Source organism: Stegostoma tigrinum, chromosome 12, assembly GCF_030684315.1.
Source record: "Stegostoma tigrinum isolate sSteTig4 chromosome 12, sSteTig4.hap1, whole genome shotgun sequence".
NCBI lineage: Eukaryota > Metazoa > Chordata > Chondrichthyes > Orectolobiformes > Stegostomatidae > Stegostoma > Stegostoma tigrinum.
Window position 1 is genome coordinate 59288803 of NC_081365.1, and position 21990 is coordinate 59310792.

Genomic DNA, 21990 nt, shown 5'->3' on the forward strand with positions numbered 1-21990 from the left:
CGCTGGGTGGCAGGTTGGGGCATGTTGGAATTAGTAGGGTTGGAGATGGGGTATTGTGGGGTGGATACAGGAACGAAAAACTGCAAGGGTACCTCTAATTGGCACTGCAGAACCAGAAAGTTCAGCTCCCTCAAACTTTCAATGGGCAATAGCCTACAAAGTAAACCTGAAGGGTTGCATATCCAGGGAAGAATTCCTGCCACATGTTTAACCTACATGATTTACCATTAGGGTTAACCAAAGAAATGTTGTTTTGAGGAGGACAGAGGTTTCTGAGGACATGGAGGGTTGAGGATTTTGGGAAGAGGACAGGCACAGAGGGTAAGGTCTATTGCTCACTTCAAGGATAAACACCAATATTGGTTAATTCAAAGAGATCATTTTGATTTCTGTGATAGTTAATTTCCTTAGATTTGCCATCACTAAACATTAAAAAGGAGTCTCAAAATGTATAAAATGCTTCATTCAAAACGCTTAAGTCCAATGACTAAGTCTCCACAGCCCACTGCAGCAATAAGTTTCATACAATCATCACCTTCTGGTTGATCTTATGGGCTTTTGTGTACAGCTGGATAGTTAAATATTTCCAATGGGTATGATATGATTCCATTAACAGACTAATTCCAATTGGAAACTCTACTAGGGGGAAAATAAAACCAATTTCAAAACATTTATACCAACGTTAATTAAAGAAATTCTAATCGAGCACATGTGTTCCACTGCAGTCTTGGTCCTGCAGATCTAAATAAAACCTTGTTTCTGACATGTTCAACTATGCTGGGTTACCAGAAGTTCACTTAATTATGGAAAGAATAAAGCCATTGTGTTTAGCCCTGGCCACAAACTTTGTCCCATACATAAACGGTAATAGATATTTGGAATTCTTTTCCATGAAAACTGGATTTGTTGTTAATTTTAAATCTGAGGTGGATAATATTTTGGTAAGCAAAGGTATTAAGGGGATATGTGCCAAAGTCAGGTATATGGAGTTAGGCCACAGAATAGCCATGATCTTATTGATGGGGGAACAGCCTGAAGAGGCTAAATGGCCGACTCCTGTTCCTATGATCCCCAGCCTCTTATTCCATCTGCACTTTTTACTATCAAGTTGCCTGGCGTTCATTCTAAGTGTGGTTTATATTGTTGTTGGGTCAAGCAGCAGGGGAGGCTATTACAGAAAAGCTGGAGCTGGGGAATATGTACAAAGGGAAATTCAGCCGGTAACAAATAGCTGATTGGTCTGTGGTGTTATGACTTCCTACCTGCCAACAACTATGTGACTGGGTCCCGTGTAGTTGATCAGCTTAAGTGCGTGAACTTTTAGATAGAAGCCATCACAACTCAGAAAAGAAAGGAGCTGTCCTTTCTCTGCAGTTAATAAAAAACCTCAAACCTGATGAAAGCCAATTTATTCCCCTTCATAAATTGCTGTAAGCAGTGGATTTTTAAATTTGGTAAGTCAGAAACTTTAAGTGTGAATGAGTAACCCTGTGCCTCCTTCAAATGAGTGAAAATTTCCAGAAAGAAAATATCAGGTGTAGCAAATCCTGAGAAGCCAAAAGATCACTCAGTGATAGAGGAAGCTCTGAGCAAGGGTCACCAGACGCGAAACGTTAACTCTGTTTTTTCCTTCACAGATGCTGCCAGACCTGCTGAGCTTATTAAGCAACTTTGTTTTTGTTCCTTCTGGAATGTGCCTTTCAATGGAAGTCTGGAGAAAGATATAGTGGTCTGTGTTGAAGTTCATCCCGCGCAGTTCCGTGACACGGGACTGTGTGCTCAATGGTCCGTTCTCCAGGACACACATCAAGACAAACTTCAACTGCGCCTGGAGGACCATGAAAGTTCCTCTTTGGTCTGCCCAAAACTTGTTGGTTTTCCAGAAAAAGGAGATGACCCCCACTGAGTATTGCTGACTGACACATTCCAAGGTCCAGGACTATGTGCTGAAGGACACACTAAAGCTTGGGGCAGCTGCCGCCAAGGTGCAGTGGGGAAAGACCACTGTCTGGGGTCTTCGTGCTGAAGGTAAATGGGAGTCCATTCAGTTATCAAACTCTCCAATGCCTCAAATATATGTAATATTAGTATTAAATGTGTAGTGAGGTCTTTGTTTTTTTGTTTTGGTTAGAGTAAAAGTCCATTATTTTGTTTATTCACTTAATATGTGATTGCACAGAACTGACTTGCTTTTGTGACCATGTACTTATACAAAGAGATTTTTTAATGAAAGAAGTATATTCTTGAAACAAAAAAAAGGATAATTTAGATGTGCACTAAGGATCCAAGGCAATGTGCCAAGTGCTGGAAAATGGGATTAAAATAGTTATACTGGGGAGGTGATAGCCTAGTGTGTTATCACTAGACTGTTAATTCAGAAACCCACATAATGTTCTGGGGACCTGGGTTCGAATCCTGTCATAGCAGATGGAGGAATTTGAATTCAATAAATATCTGGAGTTAAGAATCTAATGATGGCAATGAATCTATTGGCTGATTGTCGGAAAAACCCAACTGGTTCACTTATGTCCTTTAGAGAAGGAAACTGCCATCCTTACCTGGTCTGGCCTACATGTAACTCCAGGACCACAGCAATGTGGTTGACTCTTAACTACCCTCTGGGCAATTAGGGATGGGCAATAAATGCTGCTCTAGCCAGCAACACCCTCACCCCATGAATGAGTAAAGTAAAAAATATATAGTTGCTATTGAATGGCATTAATGCAATGGGTCAAAGGGCCTTTTCTCATGACGCAGATCCCTATGGCTGTATGATTTCCTTTGTCTTATACCATGAAAAAACACAAAATCTTACCAACACACACTTGGCATTTACTTACTTCAATCTTGTTTACAATATCTGCTGCTCATCATGCAAGCATTTCTTTGTTAGGAAGACCAACAGCAAGTAGATAACCATTTCACCACATATCTCCACTATTCTGTTAAATATCGCATGTGACTTAGTGGTCCTTGGTTACATCTTTACATTTTCACCTGCAACTTTGGGAATGCATTTTCTTCTTCCTCAGTGAGACTTTGAACCTCTTCTCAAATTAGATGTCTACTCATTCACTTTTTGTTTTTAACTTTCTTTCTGTGCAGCTTGGTTTTAATATGTTTATATCATTGAAACTTTTCCATAATTTACAATGTAGAAGCAGGGCATTTGATCCAATGAGTCCATCTTTACATATATGTTGAAATAAAATTATTCACTAGCTTTCAAACCCACGACTAGTTCATTGTAGTTGGACTTGGTATTCTGTACTCTTGACCACCACCTGTGCTTCTCCATCAGACTTTTATTTACCAGCCTGCTACTTTCTAGTGCTATTGGTAAAATATTTGCACTCAAACACTAATTTGTTTTTTTTTCTAATGCTTATGCAAAGTCAGTATATTTCTAACTTCGTTTTTATTTCACTATCAACAATTTTAATCGTCTTTAAACTAACTCAATCAATTTTAAATTCTCTTCCCTTCAGCAACTCCTTGGGGTCAGTCTTTCTTCCACTCCAGTTGGATGTGTTCTGAGCTGGCTGATAATTCCAACGCACAATCTGCAGATTCTGCTGTTTGCAATCTTGAAATATTTACATAGATAGGTTGATTGGACTCCTTCAGATTCTTCGACCTATCTCTGCAACTTGGTTCCCTGTCCAATATGTTTGGTAACAAACAAGGGAGTCCCATAACCTCTTCAGGGATGCTTGAGGACATCCCTGAATTAGCACAGTTGTTGTCCTAGAAGTCTCTCGCCATGACCAAATGTCCAAATCTGAAATTACTAGTTTATTATTGTTGATTCTGGGCAGTATGGCCAAATGAGAATTAAGCAGCATCTAAATGGAATTCACATTTTCTTGGAACTAAACTGAAGTTGTTGCACCTCAGGATGTTTTTCTATATTGAGAATCACATTAAGTTGACTTCATTTATCATCCTTAGATTTTAACTTTTATTCCCAACTTGCTATTGATCTGGAATCAAAATGAACAAAGAACCTTCATTTAAATCAGGTTTATGTTGCAAAAATAAAAATTCAGCAAGTAGGAATTACGACTACCCAGAGTGCAGCCTTAAAGCCATTCAGACTTAATGTCCTTTCAATGCATCACCCCGTAGATAGATATGGTAAGCAGTGACAGGTTTCCCCAGAGCAACACTCAACATAAAAACCAGTATCAGTTCACTATTGATAATGTGGCTGTACTAGAGATGTCAAATGAGATTACATAATAAATTCAGTAGCATTGAACTGCATTAAAAAACACTTCACAGCATTTACTGTACTGATATTAATTTGTAAAGCTAGGTCATAGAAAATGGATTACAATAAAATAAATATTAAGTTGATTTCCTATTGCTAATAAAACCTTGAAGGTTATTATAAAACAACATTTCTTCTACACACATTGCAACATTTTAAAATGGCTTCAAATTTGTAATTATAGTTGTCTTGCTTCAAAATTGCCATTAAGGCAATCCAATGTGACATATACAAACCTGTGACCTTTACGAGGCATTTCACGGGAGACTTTATAATTCATTAATGACAACTGAAATACTAAAATATATTTTAATAAACTGCATTGAAATGCATGAATCACAGCAAGACAACGAATATTTTACTTAATTTATGCATCTGCCCTGGATGAAACACATGCTTTCCAATGACAATGATGGATTCTCCCATCACTTCAACAGAGGAGCATTAAGCCAAGCCAGATTTGTATAACTGATTGCAAATGCTACATGTAAGTCAGTGTTGGCATAAACTGAATATTGTTTAAATGAAGAAAGACCACAGAATACTATAGCAGAGACAGAATTGGAGATCCTTGCCCATGAATCACAAAAAGCTAGCACACAGGCTCAGCAGGTAATAGAGAACACAAATGGAATGTTGGCCTGAATTTCAAAGGCAATTGTTATTAAAAATAAAGAGCTACTGCTAAAACCAATCAAGGCCCTCATCAGATAAGAGCTGAAACACTGAACAATTTTGGGTCTGTTAGGAAAGATATACTGACTTTGCAGACAGTCCACAGAAGGTTCATGAGTTTGATCTAGGGAGTGGAGAAATTTTCAGAACAGGAGAGGTTGAGTTGATTGTGCATTGTGCTCATTAGAGATTAGAAGAATGAGAGATGACCTCACTGACAAATACGAGGTTCTTTGGGGCAAGAACAAAGTTGCTGGAAAAGCTGAACAGATCTGGCATCATCCGTGGAGAAAAAAATCAGAGTTAATGTTTCGGGTCCGGTGACCCTTCCTCAGAACCAGACCCGAAACGTTAACTCTGACCTTTTCTTCACAGACGCTGCCAGATCTGCTGAGGTTTTCCAGCAACTTTGTTTTTGTTTCTGATTTATAGCATCCACAGTTCTTTCAATTTTACACTGTAGCAACGCAACTGCACACCAAACACATGACTTTGAATCAGATCAATCATTGTGTTCTGCTTTGTTGAACATGCAACGACCTGACGAAGGAAACAGTCCTTCATGCATTTTTGAAACAACTCTTCATTTTGACATTGTCTCAGCAGAACTAAACGTCTCCATTATTATGACTCCTATTATTGCGAACTCTGAAAATTACATACAACTCTCATTCGCAATTTCTTTACCAATGTTCATTGATCTGTAAGGATAGTGGCTCTCTTATTTTTTGCTTATGTCAATTGAGACTGATTCCACTCGTATTCCCAGTCATCAAACCTTTTATTTCCATTGCTGTGAATTTGAATTTATTAAAACCATCATATGGTTTCTCTTTTACTCCCCGGTCCTGTACTTCTCATGTTTTTGGATTTTGAACTAATTTTGTTACTGAAGAATTTCAGTTGGATCATGGGGTCACCGGACCCGAAACATTAACTCTGATTTTTTTCTTCACAGCTGATGCCAGACCTGCTGAGCTTTGCCAGCAACTTTGTTCTTGCCCCTAAGAACCTTATATTTGTCAGGAAATAGGTGAGGCAATGTGAACATTTCAGATTGTGGAAAGCTGCACGGTCAGCATTGATTCTTATAGTTGACCGCTGCTGTTCAATAATGACATGAACGAAATGAAGCGATTCATGTGGTAAGAGCCAGAACTTCACCGTACTGTCTCATTGATTCTTTGAGACAGATTAACCTTTAACTGACAAGAAACCACATTAAAATGCCAATTTTAAAATGGTCACTGTGACTTAACCAATTAATCCTTCGGCTTCTTTGCAGTTGCAGTTTTAACCTGTTCTCTTCAGCGGGAAAGAGGGTAGTAATTTATTAAAACATATCATGTCAGGCTCTGGTTACATTATTGCAGTGGGACTGTAATTATGATCCACAGATGATAATGAAAAGCTGTTGTGCTTTCCTCAACAGATCACCATATGTCTGGTCATCCACTGAGTTAGGCTCCCAAAGTCCAGAATAAATTTCAGGGCAAGTCTGAATCTACTTGGCTTGCTTGCTGTGCTTTCAGTTTTCAGGCAATTGTCCTTTTCTTAGCTTATGGCCATATGAAATAGGAGCTGAAGTGGACCATTCAGCCCATCAAGAGGACAGCTAATCTGTGTTTCAAATTCGACATTCCTGTCAACCACTGATGGCCCTCAATTTCCTTACCACAATCTGTCCATCTCTGCCTTGAAAACATTAAATGACAACCTCCACTATCTTTTTTAGAGTTCTAACGTCTCACGACCCTTACAGAAAAAAAAATCTCCTCACCTCTGTCTGCAAGGGTGACACATAATTTTAAAACAGTGCTGTCAATGTTTGGACTGATACATAAGTTGAAAGATCCTTTACATGTCAACATTGACAAAACATTTCAGGACCTGATACACTTCAATCAAATCACCTCTCACTCTTCTATGTTCCAGTGAAAAAATAATTAGCCTCACCAATGTATCCTCATCAGACAACCCACTCAGTTCAGATATGAGGCAAGACTTCTGTCTGTCTCCAGAAGGAAGTCTGGAGAGTCAGTAAGTGGGTCGAGGAAAATGTTGGAGTGTGCAGGAGTGTAAGTATGTGAGTGTGTGCATACTGGAGGGGGGGCGGGGTACTGGGAAAGTGAACAGAGAGAACCAAAGCTATGTCGAGGGGAGGGGCCTCCCATTGGTACAGGGAGGCTGGGAAGAAGGAGCCAACTCCTTCACTGAACTACAGCCCAGATGGTTAAACCTAGTGGGTTACAAATTAGATGTAGGTCACTCCTGCCACCCATCAAATCAGATTGTTGACAGGGTGAGGCCCCTACTTTGACACATTAATGGCCTCAAAGGCCTCAACTGGTCACAGGTGGCTGACCAATAGGTGACACACTTGACACCCATAAAATCAAGGCAAGGTAGAGTTAGATAAGCCAGCTATACGTTCAATACATGTTACTCTGAGTGAAAAGGATCTAGCAGTCTTTAGCATTACTTTTTTTACCAGTTTGAATTCAAATTGCCTTTCTTAAGGGCAACCAGGTACAGGCAAGAAGTGCTGGCCCAGCCAGCAACACTAACATCCCATGAATGTATAAAAATAAGCCCTGGTCTTACTCCTAATTTGAATTTAAAGCAATAAAACAAGCCTTTTACCATTTACTGAGATAGCAAAGCGTGAAGCTGGATGAACACAGCAGGCCAAGCAGCATCCCAGGAGCACAAAAGCTGACGTTTCGGGCCTAGACCCTTCATGAGAAAAGGGCCTCTCTCTCTCTCTTTTACCATTTACTCTGGGTTATGCCGCTTTGGGATCATCTTTGGGACAGCTTTCCCAATAAACATTTTAAGAGTTTTTGAGGAAAGGTCACCAGGCCCAAAACATGAACTCTAATTTCTCTTTTCAGATGCTGCCAGAACTGCTGAGATTGACCAGCAACTTCTGTTTGTATTTCATGAGCTTGCATGTTTTGCAGATATCTTAGATGCTAAAAAAAGCAACTGGTCTCATGGGTATTCTGAGGAACATAAGAACTAGGAGCAGGAGTAGGCCATTTGGCCTCTCGAGCCTACCCCGCCATTTAATAAAATCACGGCTAATCTGTTTGAAGCTCAGCTCCACTTACATGCCCACTCACTGTAACCTTTAATTCCTTTACTGTTCAAAAATTTATCTAACCTTACCTTAGAATTGTTCAGCGAGGTAGCTTCAACCGTTTCACTGGGCAGGGAATTCTGCAGATTCACAACTCTTTGGTGTTCCTCCTGACCTCAGCCCTACATCTGCTTTCCTTTATCTTGAGGCTATGCTCCCCAGTCCTAATCTCACCTGCTAGTGGAAACAACCTCCCTGCTTCTACCTTATCTATTTCCTTCATAATCTTATATGTTTCTATAAAACCTCCCCTCATTGTTCTGAATTCCAATGAGTAGAATGCCTGTCTATTTAGTCTCTCCTCATAATCCAACCCTCTCAGCTCTGGAATCAACTGAGTGAACCTCCTCTGCACCCCCTCCAGTGCTAGTATATCCCTTCTCAAGTAAGGAGACCAAAAATGCACACATGAACTACATGTTCACAGCACCCTATCTTGCGTTATCTTGCCGTGCCGTGCCTTCTAGTGCGATAGCACTGCAGCCAGAGCCTAAATGCTCACAGCAACAAAAGCAGAAATTGCCAGAATTCCTCAGTTCACCGGACCCAAAATGTTAGATCTGATTTCTCTCCACAGATGCTGCCAGACCTGCTGAGCTTTTCCAGCAATTTCTGTTTTTGTTTCTGATTTACAGCATCTGTAGTTCTTTCGGTTTTTACTAAATGCTCACAGTATTGCTGTATGGACTGCTGTTTTGTCAGACTGCTTGTCATCCTTGTCAGCACTGATGAGTCCGGGGACAGACATCTGTGGGTATGCCTCAGTGAGATGTCAATCTCAAACCTATAGCTTGTGTCAGCTGCCTGGACAGCAAATGCACTGTTTGATTATTCAACTGAATGGCTATGTCTGAAATTATGAATGGGATAGCCTTCTGTCAAGTCAATGGGGGAAAATTGCTGTCACTTAGGTGGTCTCATAACTATGAGTCAGGAGCAGAGTCTGCACACAGTCCAGGGGCAAAGCCATGGTCAGAAATCTACTTCAGGCAGTCATGGTCAGACAATACTTCCAACTACAGTCCAAGAGAACAGGTTACGTTCAATACTGTCGGGGCATTGAAACCAGTGGGGTGAGTCGCGTACTGTCAGGTTGGGAAACCAAAAAGTGCAGCAATCTGGAGTCTGGGCACTCCATGCCTGGGCTGTGCGTTAGTCGATTCATGTTATCATGTTGATTGGTGGAAGTGGAATAGGTGAGCATGGGGTTGGCAGAGGGATGTTCTATGGCAATACGGGAGTCACTCAAGGCTGGGAGAGTCAAGGTCCAAGGGGAGAGAGCACCAAAGAATGGAAGGTTGTGTGGAGGTGGTTATTGACAGTAACCAGCACTGTAGCTTCCACAAAAGAAGTGTACAAGAGACAGTGGTCATCATTATAAGGTTCCCCATGGTAGTCTCATTCAGAAGGTCAGGAGGAATGGGATACAGGGGAACTTAGCTGCTTGGATACAGAATTGGCTGGCCAACAGAAGACAGCGAGTGGTAGTAGAAGGAAAATATTCTGCCTGGAAGTCAGTGGTGAGTGGGGTTCCACAGGGCTCTGTCCTTGGGCCTCTACTGTTTGTAATTTTTATTAATGACTTGGATGAGGGGATTGAAGGATGGGTCAGCAAGTTTGCAGACGACACAAAGGTCGGAGGTGTCGTTGACAGTATAGAGGGCTGTTGTAGGCTGCAGCGGGACATTGACAGGATGCAGAGATGGGCTGAGAGGTGGCAGATGGAGTTCAACCTGGATAAATGCGAGGTGATGCATTTTGGAAGGTCGAATTTGAAAGCTGAGTACAGGATTAAGGATAGGATTCTTGGCAGTGTGGAGGAACAGTGGGATCTTGGTGTGCAGATACATAGATCCCTTAAAATGGCCACCCAAGTGGACAGGGTTGTTAAGAAAGCATATGGTGTTTTGGCTTTCATTAGCAGGGGGACTGAGTTTAAGAGTCGTGAGATCTTGTTGCAGCTCTATAAAACTTTGGTTAGACTGCACTTGGAATACTGCGTCCAGTTCTGGTCGCCGTATTATAGGAAAGATGTGGATGCTTTGGAGAGGGTTCAGAGGAGGTTTACCAGGATGCTGCCTGGACTGGAGGACTTATCTTATGAAGAGAGGTTGACTGAGCTCGGACTTTTTTCATTGGCGAAAAGGAGGAGGAGAGGGGACCTAATTGAGGTATACAAGATAATGAGAGGCATAGATAGAGTTGATAGCCAGAGACTATTTCCCAGGGCAGAAATGGCTAGCACAAGGGGTCATAGTTTTAAGCTGGTTGGTGGTAAGTATAGAGGGGATGTCAGAGGCAGGTTCTTTACACAGAGAGTTGTGAGAGCATGGAATGCGTTGCCAGCAGCAGTTGTGGAAGCAAGGTCATTGGGGTCATTTAAGAGACTGCTGGACATGCATATGGTCACAGAAATTTGAGGGTGCATACATGAGGATCAATGGTCGGCACAACATTGTGGGCTGAAGGGTCTGTTCTGTGCTGTACTGTTCTATGTTCTATGTTCTATTAAAGTGTAACATCAGGGCTCAAGGCTCATAGCGAAGTAAAATGTTGATTAGATTCCCTACAGTGTGGAAACAGGCCCTTCGGCCCAACAAGTCCACACCGCCCTTTGAAGCATCCCATCCAGGCCCATCCCCCCAAAACCCTGAACACTACGGGCAATTTAGCATGACTAATCCACCTCGCCTGCACATCTTTGGACTGTGGGAGGAAACCGGAGGACCCGGAGGAAACCCACGCAGACACAGGGAGAATGTGCAAACTCCACACAGACGCCTGAGGTGGGAATCGAACCCAGGTCCTTGGCGCTGTGAGGCTGCAGTGCTAACCACTGTGCCACCGTGCTGCCCCAGAGGCAGAGTTGGAGGCAGAGTTCGACATGATAGAGGAATGAGCAGAAATGGGCTTGGTAAAAAGATACGTGGAGACTCTTGGTGGAGGAAGGGGTGCAAAATGGCATTCCTTAAAGCAACCTGTAACTAGAAATTGCCAGGGTCAGTGCCCAAGGCATCAGGTTTATGGGAAAAAGCTCAAGCTCCATTTCTGTTGGAAAGCAGGATATTGAGAGGGCGAAGGCATCAATTACATACTTTTGCAATCATTTCATCACGCATGTGAAATCCTTGCAATGCGAAGGTGATTTGAGTTGAAATATTGGTCACAGGTAATGCCCACCATATTATTGGTCTTTGCAAATTGCACTCAGTGATCTCAATGTAGCAGGCATTATCGCCATCCACTTTAAAATAGCTGGATTCTGGCCACAATGAGCACTTGTGATGCCTCCAATGGCACAGTGGGATAAGGAAACAATTCCCACAACACCTGCACTGAGAGTAACGTGATGGACACCGCTACATGCAATAAGAATTGCCATAGTTAATGTGTGACCAATGTGGGAAGGCTTCAGACTACATGGAACTGCTCCTAAGATGCTGCTTGGCCTGCTGTGTTCATCCAGCTCCACACCTTGTTATCCCCAACAGACTGCCCTTTGTTTGCTCACTCAGCTAGTGCAGCATTGTGACCAAGTACGTAACTATCACAAGAGTGATGGGAATATCATACATAGCTTTTGTCTTATTATATGGAGTAGTGTGTGTATGAAGGTATGTCAGCACTGATCCTTCTCTGAGCTAAGAACCTGTTCTGTTTCTTATGTTTTAAACAGAGTCCTTATCAGTAGGAGCCATGGATCCACCTACAATGGGATTTTGATCATAGTGGATATCTTGCTAGAAGGGTGAAGGCAGGAGAACAGATACAACAATAGAGCCTGGAGAGGCTGCATTCTGCTGTGAGGCCAAGGAGCACCCAGCTCAGGTGGCGATCATAGGTGCAGGACTCTTTCGGATGCATTAGGGACAAAGCAGAGGCAAGGTATTTTGCACTCCCATCTATTTCTTGGTGATGAGCAAGGCACAGTATTGATGCAGCCTCTGTAGTTCCAGGGGCACTGTGACAGAACTGTGTTGGTTGTCAGAGTGAGGCCTGAGGGCTGCAGGAATGGGAGGTCATTCTCCCCCAGTGGCAGTGTAAACAATAACTGCTTTGAATTTGTATGCAACTAGCTCTTTCCAGTAAGTGATAGATGACCTGTGTAGTTATGAATTCCCAAATGCATCAGGACAGTGACCATCGCCCAGGGTTGGAATTTAGGGGCAGAACTAGGTTCACCAGGTGCAAGGTGTCATCAACTACGCACAAGGCACTGAGAGAACCGTATCACAATGCTGTGGAATTTAACAAGAGAAAGAGATTCTATTCATTAATGATCAGGTAACCCATGATCAATGGTTCTACTTCCTGGAGGTGTGTGCCCACTAGCCTGGGAGCTGCCATGAATCCTAGAGGACTCTTATGTACCTGTTGTATTTGAGCATGCATTGGTATTACAAGGCTGCTTACTGTAGGACAATGCCTTCACTCCAATCATGGCGTATGACACCATTGCACAACCTATCAGTTGACAACGAAGCACAGCTAGAATGCTGCCTGTGCTTTAGAACATAAGAACTAGGAGCAGGAGTAGGCCATTTGGCACCTCGAGCCTGCCCTGCCAAAATTTATCTAGCCTTGCCTTAGAATTGTTCAGCGAGGTAGCTTCAACTGCTTCACTGGGCAGGGAATTCCACAGATTCACAACCCTTTGGATGAAGAAGTTCCCCCTGACCTCAATCCAACATCTGCCTTATTTTAAGGCGATGCCGTCTAGTCCTAGTTTCACCTGCTAGTGGAAACAACCTCCCTACCTCCACCTTATCTATTCCCTTCATAATCTTAGATGTTTCTACAAGATCTCCCCTCATTCTTCTGAATTCCAATTAGTTTAATCCCAGTCTACTCAGTCTGTCCTCATAATCCAAGCCTCTCAACTCTGGAATCAACTGAGTGAATCTCCTCTGCATCCCTTCCAGTGCTAGAATATCTCTTCTCAAGTAAGGAGACCAAAACTGCACACAGTACTCCAGGTGTGGCCTCACCAGGACCCTATACAGCTGCAGCATAGCCTCCTTGTTTTTAAACTCCATCCCTCTAGCAATGGCACACTAAATTCCATTTGCCTTTTTAATTACACACCACACTTAGTCCCCAAATCCAAATCATCTATGTAAATTGTAAACAATTGTAGTCCTAACACTGATCCCTGAGGCACACCGCCAACCAGAAAAACACCCATTTACCCCTACTCCCCTTCCCCTACTGCATCCCTAAACCAGCCCAGTTCGTCCCCTCCCCCCACTGCACCACACAACCAGCCCAGCTCTTCCCCCCCACCCACTGCATCCCAAAACCAGTCCAACCTGTCTCTGCCTCCCTAACCGGTTCTTCCTCTCACCCATCCCTTCCTCCCACCCCAAGCCGCACCCCCAGCCGCACCCCCAGCTACCTACTAACTTCATCCCACCTCCTTGACATGTCCGTCTTCCCTGGACTGACCTATCCCCTCCCTACCTCCCCACCTACACTCTCTCCACCTATCTTCTTTACTCTCCATCTTCGGTCCGCCTCCCCCTCTGTCCCTATTTATTCCAGTTCCCTCTCCCCATCCCCCTCTCTGATGAAGGGTCTAGGCCCGAAACGTCAGCTTTTGTGCTCCTGAGATGCTGCTTGGCCTGCTGTGTTCATCCAGCCTCACATTTTATTATCATTTACCCCTACTCTTTGCTTTCCACTAGTCAACCAATCCTCTATCCATGCCAAGTCATTACCTGTAATACTGTATCAGAGATAATGGAAACTGCAGATGCTGGAGAATCTGAGATACCAAAGTGTGGAGCTGGATGAACACAGCAGGCCAAGCCACCTCTTAGGAGCACAAAAGCTGACGGTTCGGGCCTAGATGAAGAGTCTAGGCCCGAAATGTCAGCTTTTGTGCTCCTAAGGTGCTGCTTGGCCTGCTGTGTTCATCCAGCTCCACACTTTGTTACCTGTAATACTAAGCAAATTTACCTTACGTAGCAGCCTTTGGTGTGGCACTTTGTCAAATGCCTTCTGGAAATCCAGATACACCACATCCACAGGTTCCCCATTGTCCACCATGCAAGTCATGTCCTCAAAGAATTCCACCAAATTAGTTAAACATGACCCACCCTTCATGAACTCATGCTGGGTGTTCCCAATGGGACAATTTATATCCTGATGTCTTGCTATTTCTTCCTTAATGATAGATTGAAGCATTTTCCCCACTACCGAAGTTAAGCTAACAGGCCTATAATTATCTGCTTTTTGTCCACCTGTTTTTTTTAAACAGTGGCGTCACATTGGCTGTTTCCCAATCTGCAGGAACTACTCCAGAGTCCAGTGAATTTTGGTAAATAATTACCAGCGCATTTGCTCTTTCCCCATCACATCTTTTAGTGCCCTGGGATGCAAGTCATCAGGGCCAGGAGACTTGTCTACACTTAGTCCCATTTGCTTGCCCAGCACTGTCTCCTTAGCGATGATGATAGTTTCTCTGTCCTCACCTACTATAACCTTCTTGCCATTAGTTTTCGGTATGTCATTTGTGTCTTCCACCATGAAGACTGACGCGAAATAACTGTTTAATGTCTCGGCTATTTCCTCATTCCCAGTTATTAAATTGGCCTTCTCATCCTCTAAAGGACCAATGTTTACCTTCGCCACTCTTTTACGATTTACATAATTATAGAAACTTTTGCTGCCTGTTTTTATATTCTGAGCTAGTTTACTCTCGTAATCTATCTTACTTTTCTTTATAACATTTTTTGTGGCTTTCTGTTGGCCTTTAAAGATTTCCCAGTCTACTAGTTTCCCACTACTCTTTGCTTTTTTGTATGTGCTTTTTTTTCAATCTGCTACTAACATAGCTTTGACCAAGTTATAGTGCAGCAGATAATGGGGGCCGTTGAAAATGCAGTTCCACTGCTTGAACTGGCTGGGTGGGGGGGAGTTGCTGCAACGTACTCCAGACAGGGTGGGGCACATCATCCTGATGTGCTGTGCCTTGTGCTTCTGCAGCCACCAATCAGATGATATGTTGGGTGGAGAAGAGTTGGGTGAATGGGAGCAGTCTTCCAAGTGAGAAGATGAGGACATGGAGGAGAAGGAAGCACCCCTTGTGAATGACATTGTTTTGGTGCATCGAGCACTCAAGCTAGATAGGAATTAATTGACTTAAATAATTAAATTCTGCAGAACCAAATTCTATTCCAATTGCTGTGCATTGAAAATTGGATTTTCTCCACTTAAGGCTTTTATTTACAGGTGTACCAGCAGGTGGAGACTAGAATTAGAATAAAGAAATCCATGTTTGAATAGTACATTCAGCAGTTTGACTCCTTGCTAAATCATTTTGTTTCTTTATTGAAACTTCACAATGACAGTGAAGAAGCTGACAAATAGGAAACTATGCTACCTGGTATCAAGCCTTCAGAAATTTGTATTTTAGAGCGGGAACAAAATTCAAGTGTACCCTGGTGTCAGACACACGAGGTGCTGTAGCTCGGGATAAGCAACAAAATGGCCTGCAGGATGTACACACTCTGTTCTCACCAAAATAACCTCCGAAGAAAGAAAAATAATCTCAGATCAATAGGGAAAATTTTCTTTGAACGGAACTTAATGCTAGATCTTTGAACAGGCACTATTGCTGCACAACTGATCAGGACGTTTTGTCTGGACAAATCTGCCAGAATTCAATGAGCATTCAAAATCATCATCTGTATTCCCACATTAACAGAAGTGACTGAAAAATTTTAAAAGTACAATGGCAGATTTTGCAATCACAGATAACTAAAGACAGTTCAACCTTTAGATTAGATTCCCTACAGTGTGGAAACAGGCCCTACAGCCCAAACAAGCCCACACTGCCCCTTGAAGCATGCCACCCAGACCCACCCCCTATAGCCCACACACCCCTGAACACAATGGGCAATTTAGCATGGCTAATCCTCCTAACCTGCACGTCTTTGGACTGTGGAAGAAAAATGGAGGACCTGGAGGAAACCTGCACAGATACGGGGAGAATGTGCAGCAAACTCAAGGCTGGAATTGAACCCAGGTCCCTGGTGCTGTGAGGCTGCAGTGCTAACCACTGAGCCAACGTGCCACCCTCTGAGTTCACTGAGGACATGAAAAAAATCAGAAGATATTTTGAGACACTTCTGCCTGCAGGAATACAACAAAAAGTGCACAAATAATTATTTTATACCCAAGAAAACTAAACTCAGCAAATGAACTCTCATTCAACAGACTAAGCAAGAAGCAAATGATCAATAATGCATGTGATTTGGCAACAAGCAACCAAATGTGACTTCAGTGATGTTGAATATCGAGTCATACAGCACACAAACTGACACTTTGGTCCAACTCATCCATGCTGACCAGATATCCCAATCTAACCAAGTGCCATTGGTCAACATTTGGCCCATATCCCTCTAAATCTTTCCTTTTCATGTACCCGCCCAGATGCGTTTTAAATGTTGTAATTGTACCAGCTTCCACCACCTCTTCTAGCAGCTTGTTCTATACATGTACTAATCTCTGCATGAAAAGGTTATCCTTCATGTCCTGTTTTAAATCTTGCCTCTCTCATTTTAAACCTATGTCCTCTACTTTTAAACTCCCCTAAACTTGGAAAAGGTCCTTGGCTATTTATCCAACATGTCAAATGGGAAATCAAAACAACAATAATTGAAGGCTGCTTCTCAAGTCAACTGTGCCAGAAAGACAGAAAGCAGAATTGTGAGAGTCTGCCACGGTGCCATTTTGAGTCCAAAGGTTCTAAAGTAGAGAACAGTCACAAGCAAACTCTAAATATTCGTGTTCATGTGCACTAGATGTGCACTTGCAATGTCAAGTGACACAAGGCTATGCGATTAGAATAATTAGATTATTGTTTTGGACTGGCCTGGATACATGGGCCAAAGGGCCTTTGGTTGAACTATAGATCTCTGTGACACCTGAAAAGAATCTGAATGAGACTTGTGCAAAGCACTTTTCCACTATGGCGGTTCTTTCCCACAACAAACAGTACATATTGTTGTTGGTAAAGTTGATGGAATACGCAAACATTTTATTTGCAATCATCAATAATCAGTGAACTCAAGAACAAAAATCAATACCATCAGAGTGATGCCCCATGCACATGGCACCAAAAGAAAGAGAGAGAAAATGTCAGCAATGTAGATGTAGATGAGATAGATATACGTTGGGCTCTCTTTCAGGCCGCTATGTATGCTGGTGACAATGTAAGTGCCTACATTGATATTTAGCATCTATCAGCATCATGGGACAGAAAACAATCAACAAACTGTCAGATTTCTCATCTCTACAAATCAGGCAACATGGAAAAGTTTTCACTTCACAGTGACAAACTCCTGAAAGCTCTCCAAACCTTTGAAATGCAAGTGCTCTTTGAAGTCTCTAGAACGAATGCCACATGCTATGTCACATCTGAAGAATGCAAGACTCTCACTGACCACATATCCTTTATAGATTATTAAATCCATGCTGTCTTCCAATTTGGTCAGTTTCTTGAAAAATGAAAATATCATTGGCTCAAGTTCTGCAAAATCCCTTTTCGATCTCAAAAGTAAGTCAAGTAAAGCAATAGAATATTAAATGTCAGATACGTTCTGATGAAAGGTTATTGTCTTGAAAATTTACTTCTGTTTGTCTCCACATATGTTGTTTGACTTGCTGAGTATTTCCAATATTTCTTGTCTTTTTTCAGACTTTCAGCATCCACTACACTTGCCTTTTCAACAGAATGCTAAACCAGGTTTACAATTTGTAAGTGTATTCTGTATAATTCATAATCCTTGGCTCAAACAAAATGACATCTAGGGATGGACGAGAAAAGCCAGTCATGCCATGACACACATATCCAAGAATAATTTTTTGAAAAATTTCCAAAATTGAAGGCACAGTCATCAGGAAGTAAATTCATTTCCTCATAATAGTGAACCTTACAGAAGAGGGAAGCACTTCCTTTATCCTTATATTACTCCAATTCAAGATTTCATCCATAGTATTTGTAAATGTACCACAATTGGCTAAATTACCTCATTTCAAGAAACTCCAAAGGCATTTGCAAGGCTCCAGCGCTTAATTGTTATGATTATGATTGTAATACACACTCTATTTAATCCTTGTGAGGCAATGATTTGAAAGCATTATTAAGTACAGAATGAAATTCAACTGTTGACTTTCCAGTTACATTGTCATCAATTGAAAAGCAACTGAACAAGCAATTAATTGGACAAGAAAATAAATTACTTAATCAATCTAATTTAGTTTAAAACTTACCTAAATGTTACTTTAGACTTTTGATTTTGCATCTTCACTTTATCAAATAAGGCTGTAATGCATGCAATATCCTCAGTCTTAAAAAGGCTGATCTGGGTTTCCAGCAGTATTACCCTAGAAGGGAAAACAGTACTATTTGTGTAAAATATTCACGACTATCTCAGTAATATTTCAAAACCTGAAACAAAAGATTGAACTCAAAAGATATTGTAAGTGAATTTGGAGGCTCTTCTGTTCATCTGCAGTAACTTTTGCAGAGAAGCTGCAGAAACTTTGATGCCCAGGCCATTGATCCAGGATTCCTCTGGCTCTTCTGCTGCAGGTAGTGTGGAAGATGAATAAAATTCCTAAAGAAAGTTAACTTCATTACCTGCTTTGCAAGCTGTATTATTGCACTCTTAAAATCTACCTGCTGCAGGTAAGCAAATATGGCTTATTATTAGGACATTTTTGTAAAAATGCTTGATGCAAGCAATTTGCTAAAGTATATAATAGTTCAATTTCTTTTCTGATATTTCTCCCCTAGTTAGAAAAAGAATAATTTCTTGTAATTAATCACCATGTATTTAGCAGGTTATATTTAACACCAATGACTGTCCACATACATCAGAGTCTTCAAATAGACATCTGCTGACCACATACCAAGTAGTTGAGTGGATGATTGACGTTAATAGATTAATTAATTGTCTGTGTAGTATGAAAAGGGGGATGAGTGGGACAAATGTATGGAATGAGCTGTATGACTGAGTAGCTAATAAACTCTATACACAGAGAAAGGTGCCTTGGTTTGTCTCATTGACATTGATGGATACAAAATGGCACAAATGTAATAATGTTATAGATGATTAATTAGTTTTGTCTGAATAAGCAGATCAATTTGAAAACATATTCACTTTTGATACAAGTATCACAATTTTATTCTTCAATAATGCTTAGACAATTTCCACTGTGAAAAAGATTTATAAAGTATATCAAGTCTTCATGTAAACATATGCACACCTACATGGCATGGAGCAAAATGGCAGTTTTACATAAGAACACAAGAAAGGGGAATAGCAGCAATGGATGATTTGACCTTTTGAGCCTGCTGTTATTTACCAGGTCATGGCTGACCATCAACCTTACCTCAACTCCACCTTCCTGCATTATCCCTATATACCATAATTCTGTTTGTACATAAAATTCAATGAATTTCTGTCTTAAATGTATTCAGTGAATGAGCATCTACAGTTCTTTGAGGTAGAGACTTCCAAAGGTTCACAGACAAAAACTTCTCCTCATTTCAACCCTAAATGACCAAATCTGTATTCTAAGACTGGAACTTTGTTTTCTCGATTCACGAGCCTACAGAAATATTCTGTTGGCATCTATCCTGAAAATCTCTTAAGAATTTTAAGTTTCAGTAGAATTACCTCTTATTCTTCTAAACTTCAAGGAGTATCGATCTAAATTTCTCAATCTCTCCTCGTTGGCTAATGATCATCTCTGGAATCAGCTATCGTACAATCAGGTTGTCTCCCCTCAAGCTCAATTACATCCTTTCTTCAAAGAAGACCCAAGTTCTTCGAATAGTCTACTTCAGGTGTAGCCTTACTAGTTTCCTGTCTAATTGTTGTAATACTTCCTTACTCTCCATTTGTTGTGAGAAAAACTGACATACTTTCTGCCTTTCTAATTGTAGTTGTACCTGCATGCTAACTTAAATGTGATTCATTGTGTAAGGACATCTAGACTCCTCCAAATGCCAATATTTTCCAGTCTCTCACTGCTTTATTAGTTAGCCCACAAAATAATTGGATGCATCCTTTCACACTTCAAACTGTAATTCCATTTGTTACACTCTTGCCTATGTACCCAATCTGTCATTATCCTTCTGCAGTCTTCCTGTATCCTACTCACTTCTTACTTTCATGTCTAACTTTGTATTATCAAACTTGGAAATGTCACACACACTTGCCTCATCTAAGTCATTAATATAGATTTAAAAATTCCAAGCTCAAATACTGATCTTGGAGTTATCCTGCTAGTTACAGCCTGCCTACTTTGATTCCCTTATCAACCTCGTTGCTGAATTCCAAAATCCTGTCAATCTTGTTGACTTTCCTTTTTGGAGATATTGTAAGTCTGTTCCTTTCATTTAATACTGTCTTCCATAAGAAAATATATTTGGAACTAGTTCAAGGCTGCAGCTGTATCTAACTGGGAAAGGAGATATATTTTAGGAACAACTGGGAAATCCAACTACAAGTCATTCCACACATCATACTATCAGCTGTGACCAGTCATGACATACTTCTCCCTGAAGTTAAACAGATGGTCATAAGCATAATCCTGACCCTCAGTGAGAACCTACCTAGAATAGCCCCTAATGTGGGGAACCTCAATGGGTCACTGTGTTTTCAATGCCTATTCTTGAAACTTCTCCCCATCTTAAAATTAGATTAACCACTTCAGTTGTGTGTTGATCGATCAGTATAAGTGACACATTGAGCTGATTAACCTTTGAAAATGGCATTCAGCAGGGACAGTTAGATTGAAATCACAAACTTCTAAGAGGCAAATAGTATGGTTGGAGAGTGGAAGACAGTGATGGGGTTTGGGGCAGGTGGGGAGAGAGACAGAGTCAGAAAGACAGAAAGAAAGATAGATAGAGGGGAGAGAGAGAGACAGGGGAAAAAAGTAGGAAAAGGGATGGACAGACAGAGAGACAAAGAGACAGAAAATTAGAGTCAAATTTCCACTAAATCCTGCAGGTATGTAGTCACTGGGCAGTGAAGGAACTAATTTGTGTGCTGACTAAACAAGAGAGAAGAAGAGCTGCAAATGCTGGAGTCAGAGACAAAACAGTATGGAGCTAGAGGAACACAGCAGGCTAGGTAACATCAGAGGAGGAAAATTGACTTTTTTGTCAGGACCCTTTTTCAGAAATTTCTCAAGAAGGGTCCTGACCCAAAACTGTAACTTTCCTGCTCCTCTGATGCTGCCTGGCCTGCTGTGTTTCTCCACGTCCATAATGTGCTGTCTCTAATTTTTATGCTCTTGCATTTTTTTTCAGATGTTGTGGACAAGTATATAGTGCAGAATAAATTAGAGTAGTTTATTTAGGCAACACATTTATTTGTGCTTTGAAATTATGCTGTAATTTTGTTAGAACAACCTTTCTGCTTTGCTGTATAAACTCAACTAAGATCCTCATATCTTTTTCTTCTCCCTGCCCGCCAGTGCGCTATATCCATAACTACTCAGGGCCAAGGGTAGAGGATGCAACAAAAAAGACGAAGATGGAAACTATGTCTCTGATAAAGTGCAGGACTTAAACAGGAATAGATCTATGAGGTTATATATAAATTTTCTAAAGGACGCATCTATTAATAGGATTCATTAATGTTTTAATTAACATATGATTTCATTTGTTATCCAAGTTAAGATTTGCAGTTTGCCGCTGCAGTCAGACTCTCATTCAGTTTCTTCAGTAGTTATTAGATTGCACACATCACTATGTTGATGTACGAGGCGTTAGTTTGTTTGTGGTGAGTCCTGTAATTCCCTCTCTGATAAGTTAAGTTCAACTGGGGCATGCTACTTCTTTTTCAGCTGGGAAAAGCTGGCCAGTGATTAGTAA

The 21990-nt window shown here is 41.3% G+C and overlaps 1 protein-coding gene across 1 annotated transcript in view; it reads right to left on the reverse strand.

Moving 5' to 3' along the window:
* LOC125456902 (cilia- and flagella-associated protein 47-like) overlaps positions 1–21990 on the reverse strand; it is a 478989-nt gene that overhangs the window by 306395 nt on the left and 150604 nt on the right. The window contains exon 41 of the mRNA XM_048540417.2: positions 18369–18482. Within this exon, the coding sequence (XP_048396374.2) occupies positions 18369–18482 (114 nt within the window). The remainder of the gene's footprint in view (positions 1–18368; positions 18483–21990) is intronic.